A 5445-nucleotide genomic window follows, 5' to 3' on the forward strand; every position below is an offset into this window, starting at 1 on the left:
CTGAAAATAATTTAAGAATCTAATGAATAGTCATGAGATGAAAGAAAGGGAACTTCTTTTATTAGTTTTTTGTTTTGTTTTGTTTTTTTCCCTTTGTTTTGGAGGACTGTATGAGAATATGACTAGCAATGCTTTTTGTTAAATGTGCATATGAGTGCTCAAGAACCATGAGGATTAATAAAGTTGAAAAAATATAGAGAGAAATTTAAGAAAGCTTAATCAAGGGAAGATACAAAATGTCACTGGCACATTTCTAATGGTGTATACTTACTGATAAATTCCTGCTAGAAATTGAAAACAGGAAGGAGAGGAGGGGTTAAAAGTGTGGTAAGTCAACCTCAACTACTTGGCGAGGAAAAAGAGATGATGAAAGGGAGAAAATATGTCGTAAAATGTTGAAGTAGAAATTCTGAGGAGAACTTTAAAAGAAATGGTATTTCCACATTTAAATTTAATAAAATAATTTCATTACTAAATTAATTTTTTTTCTGCATAAGATGTCAGGATTTTAATTTTATTAATATTTTTCCCTCTGCTGTATTAGAAGTGGACTACTGCACACTAAAAGCTTCTGATAAAGAATGCAATGAAGAAAGTACAGAATTTAATATTTGTTACCCTGATCCTTTTGGTAGTAAAAATCAAATGCATGCCCTTTTGTTGCATTCATAGATGGACTCCATTAATATTGTGGTGCACAGAATTTTTTCATGAAGTGCTTCAACACCCAGTGTGTTGGTGCATTTCTGTATTAGCAGCAACATTGAAGGATATGTCAGTTTTGCATTTCTGCTAGATAGTTTTTACTCCAGTTTTGGTTAACTGCTTCAGATGAAATAAAATCCACTCTTACTTACATTTTATGAACCTGTATAGAGGTAGCTATGCAATACTGATTTAGTAGTGGAGTCTGATCTGATTTCAAAATGCAGAGTTAGGAGCTGGTTTCCCAACATTTTTGCCTCAACCGCCAAAATAAGAAAATTTGGAAAGCACTTAATGTACTAATAACATGTACAGCTGTTGTTTCATAGTTCTTTCTACACGCTTTTTATGTAGTAGATTAAAAAATATTTCGCTAAAGACTGGAATTTCAGTGATGATATCTGCAATATCAAACAGTATGTAACTTCTGGTAATTGTGTCCTAACTCACTTTTTTTTTTGAATCAGACTCCTGGAATTAAAGGTTTGATTTTGTCACCCCTTTCACTGTCTCCACAGTGAAAATTCACAAATGGGTAAAAATGAGGTTTTAATTTAAAACCTTTTTTTTTTTTTTTTTTGGCTATTCACATGAAGTATGGACAGATAATTTTGACATCCTACTGCTGTGAAAAGACTTATGTGTTCAGATTTAGGACAAAAAAAGGCTATTGTGTCCTTTTGGTTTTGATCTGTTGTTTTCATAGCAGATTTTCTCAGTTCGACTTAGTATGTGATTTTGCTTCCTCTTCAGATTAATATGAAGGTATTTAAAAAAGAAATAGTATTTGGTAGTAAACAGTGTAGCTGTATTATGGAAACAAAAAAATTGTATTGTACTGTAGGTAAAGAGATGCCATGGGAAAGGATGAAAATGAATTCTGGAATGACAGTCCTCTGAGCGTCAAAAGGTCTGTTCCACCAGGTCACAGTGTTTCTTTCTGTGTACTGTTGCCTGGAGCACTCTGGGCTTCAGCAGTATACAGGGGATACTCTTTGATTCTTCCCACCTAAACAGAAGGGTAAAATCAGATTCTTTTGGTTTTGATTAGAACAAATTCATTTTAGAATAGGTTTCTTTCTTGGAAGTTTGTCAAAGTGTACTTTAAATGTCTTAGTTACATTAGGGTTTTTTATGGTTCTTGACCTCCAAGCTGTCAAACACTGCTTTTGCCCTATTGTATTCAAACAAGGATGACTGAGTCAACTCAAAGTGCAAGTTGAGATTGTTCTTGTGTAGTGTCAGACTGTCTATATAGTATCTAGACAAAAATCAGTAGATACTATGGGAATAGATTAATTCCTGATGGGTGTTTTACCTGGTGAAATCTGTCAAAATAACCTCATGTCAGAAGTTGCCCCATGTGTTGATTTGGTATCTTTTTTTCTCTGCTGTTTCCCTTGCCTACCAGAATAGGGTAGTCTTTTAGGAACACTGCTTGTGTTCTCTGCTGTAAGAAATCAATCTTTACTCTCCTATTATATGAAGTAATGTATAGGTTGAGGAAGCAAAGTACAAAAACAGCTGCACAGGAAAAGGCAGATGATAGTTTACTTAATTGTCTGTATCTCAGAAATTCCTTTTTATGACCCTTATTTCTACCCAGTTATGGCTCCTGTGTAATACTTCTGGTTTTTTCTCCTCTTTATAAGTGCATGAAATAAGCAGATATGTGAGTAAAAGTTCAATTCATTTAGAGGAAAAGATAAGAGCATGCAAAGTGATGCCCCAAAAAAATGCTTTGAAACATAACATTTTTTTTTCCATGCAAGTGTAACTCACCTAGGTAATGTTTCACTACTGCTGCAGTAGATGACTTTGTAGACTACTCAGGTGAGTTTGCTGCTTAGTGATCGATGTGGTATATTTGCCTTTTGATTGATTCAAAGTGCTAAGTCAGTCAGTTGTGGAGATAAGTAATTAGTGTGCAAGTCTGATTCAGGATAACCCGTCTGACTATTCTGCAAGGTATTCACAGTAAGTAGTTTATTTCAGTTGAAAATTAATCCTGAGCAATACAGAACAAACATTTGAAATATCTAGTTGCACTTTTGTACCATCGTGTCTCCGTTCATTCTCTAAATTGCTGGAAAACATCCCATTCAAAACAGAACCCAAATATATCTGATTTTGCTTCACAAATACACATATGCTTACCAGTTTCTGCACAGTGTATAATGAAACTAGGTACTAATATGATGTACCTGTGTTCTCAGGAATTAGATGCCTTAAAGAGCTGGAGCTTTTATGAAAATGTGTGTTTGTGAATTTTTAGGTCAGAGCCAATAGTCTCTTTCAGACAGGTGAGATTTTTAATGATGTTTTAAGGATGTCTCCAAGTACAGACTTTGGATAAATGTTAAGTAGTAATGAGCTAGAAGGAAGACTCAAAGGAGCCGCTTACTCTAATTCCATGAGGACCAGGGAGTGGGAGGGTAACAAACAAAATTACTGATGCTTTCCGTAGTAATGTGGATACATACCTTTTTAAAGATTCAACTAAATCATCTCTGCCAGCAGTAGATTATTTCTGCAAGTGTAATAATATATCCAAAGAGCAAATGTTTTGTCTTTTGAATGGTGAAAATGCGACTTCAAATGTACTGTTTTGCGTGTTTTTTACTCAGCACATTTTCCTTCTTTTTTATGTCTGACATACTTATGAACCAGATGTAAGCTTTAGACAGTGAAAACTCTTACATGTATTATCAGATGTATTGTAGAATAATCTAGAGGATTATTGTTTTGTTGTTAATTTTTCATATTTCTGTACACATTTCATTTTAGCTTGTGTATTAAAAGTGAAGCAGATAGACTTCAGTACTGACGTGAAAGTTTCATCAATTTTGTACCACAGTTATGGTGTCACTGCTAGGAAAATATTACAGATTAATGCCCTTTTGATTTAGAAAGAGATGAGACAAAATAGACTGTGGAATTAAAGCAGACTCCTTCAGAAAAACACAGTTCTAATGGCATTGCAAGTATCATGAGAATCAAATGAAATTATCACAGAAACTTGAAGTTCTTGTTTTATGGCGGTGGGATTTTTCTGTTTGTGGGTGAACTGACCCATAATATGTGTTGAGCAATGTTGTATTATTTTCCTTGAGCTCTAAATTCAGCCAGACTTAATTCTCTTTAAAACTATTTTGTATCATAATCGTTTTGGTAGCCTCACTTAATAGTCATTTCTGTTTACTGTCACAAAATATGGAAGTTGTGGAGAATTTTGAATTCAGCTCTTTGGTTTAATTTTTGATGTGCTAGCAGTGCAAGTTAAATGGTATTCTAATATATTCTTAATCCATAAACACAGATATAACTTCTGTAAATGACTGGTTTTGTATAAGCTTCATTGAGTAATTTCCATTCAGTTCTGCATTTATAGGCTTCTTTGTTCAGTAGCAGCAGAATATTTGGTTCCTCATTTGCATTACTGTGTCTTACAGTCATTCAGCTTTGAGTATGATTAAAGTACTAATGAATTAAAATAATGCTGTAAAAACTGCATATGTCAGATAGTTACATTTCATAGGCCTAAAACACAGGACATGCATGCTCTTCTGCATTTGCTTTTTGTCTATGAACAAATTTTTTTTTTTTAAATAGAGACTCACAGGACAGCAGCAGGAGATAAACAGCTTAATGCAGAGAAAAAGTGCTGTGGATGAGGAAAATACCCGTTTGAAGAATGAATTCGGTAACTTGAACCGGAAATTTAAAGATAAAAGCCAAGAACTTAAGGTATATTGACTTGTACATAGTTTTGTAAGACTGTAGCTTTGAAGTACTTCTTTAAGCAGTGTCAGCCTTTGTGGCACAGAAAGTGACAAGCTTGGAGAAAAAATTGCCTTAGGCCTTGCTATACCTTACTGTTTTCTCACATGCCAACTGAGAAAGATGCTTTAAAGCCAAGAATCCAAGCTTGTAACTTTCAGATAAATAGTTAATGATGGAAATGGAGCAAAGAAAGTAGAAGTGTGAAGATGTGGCTTCTTGTAATTAGATTCTGATGGGACTGGCATTATTAATTGATAAAGCTGAGGTCTGGGAGGATATGTCTGTGTGGGTCTCAAAAATAGCTGGGGACAGCATCAAAGGCAGCTTGATCAATTAATGGGCTCTTTGCAAATGTGTACTCATCAAAGCTGTCATCCAGCTAAAAAATATGACCCTTCCACCTGCATGAAAGAGGCCAATAAAAGTACACAGGTGACCTTGGCCATCAAATATAGAAGAAGCTGCTGTGAGGGTAAAACTGCACAGTTTATATTTGCTGATTAGTTCTCACTTTTTTGTTTATCGGCCCTTGTGGTACTGTTCTACAGGACACTGAGGAGTGTGCACGAAAGAAGGAAGAGCAAAACAGACTGGTTATAAAAAACCTGGAGGAGGAAAGTAAGGAATTAAATATATGCTGTGCTGACCTGCTAAGTGACCTGGAGAAGCTGAGGAAACAGGAGGCACAATGGAAAAGGGAAATGTAGGTACAAAAATGCTGTTAGTGAGGATCTTCTTGTTATTTTTCTAAGTCCGTGAGAGACTTTTCTCTCTCACAGAAGAGGTAGCAGGGAATGTAAACAACCAAGCCACCTGCAACCTTGAAAAGTCTTGTTTATGGGATAGTAGAAAATATTTTGATAATGGATGTTTTAGGATTTTGGCCAATCACCCCCAAGGGGTGGCTGGTCCTTTGTCCAATTAGACTATGAAGAAAAAAGTCTATAAAAGAGTTTG

At 35.0% G+C, this 5445-nt stretch overlaps 1 protein-coding gene across 1 annotated transcript in view; it reads left to right on the top strand.

Moving 5' to 3' along the window:
- Positions 1-4318: 4318 nt before the first annotated feature.
- Positions 4319-5445, top strand: part of CNTLN (centlein) — a gene marked incomplete at its 5' end in the record, with an annotated part of 154931 nt that continues 153804 nt past the window's right edge. Inside the window, 2 exon segments of the mRNA XM_017730583.1 lie at positions 4319-4452; positions 5037-5191. Coding sequence (XP_017586072.1) covers positions 4319-4452; positions 5037-5191 — 289 coding nt within the window.

The sequence above is a fragment of the Corvus brachyrhynchos genome, unplaced genomic scaffold, assembly GCF_000691975.1.
Source record: "Corvus brachyrhynchos isolate BGI_N302 unplaced genomic scaffold, ASM69197v1 scaffold93, whole genome shotgun sequence".
NCBI lineage: Eukaryota > Metazoa > Chordata > Aves > Passeriformes > Corvidae > Corvus > Corvus brachyrhynchos.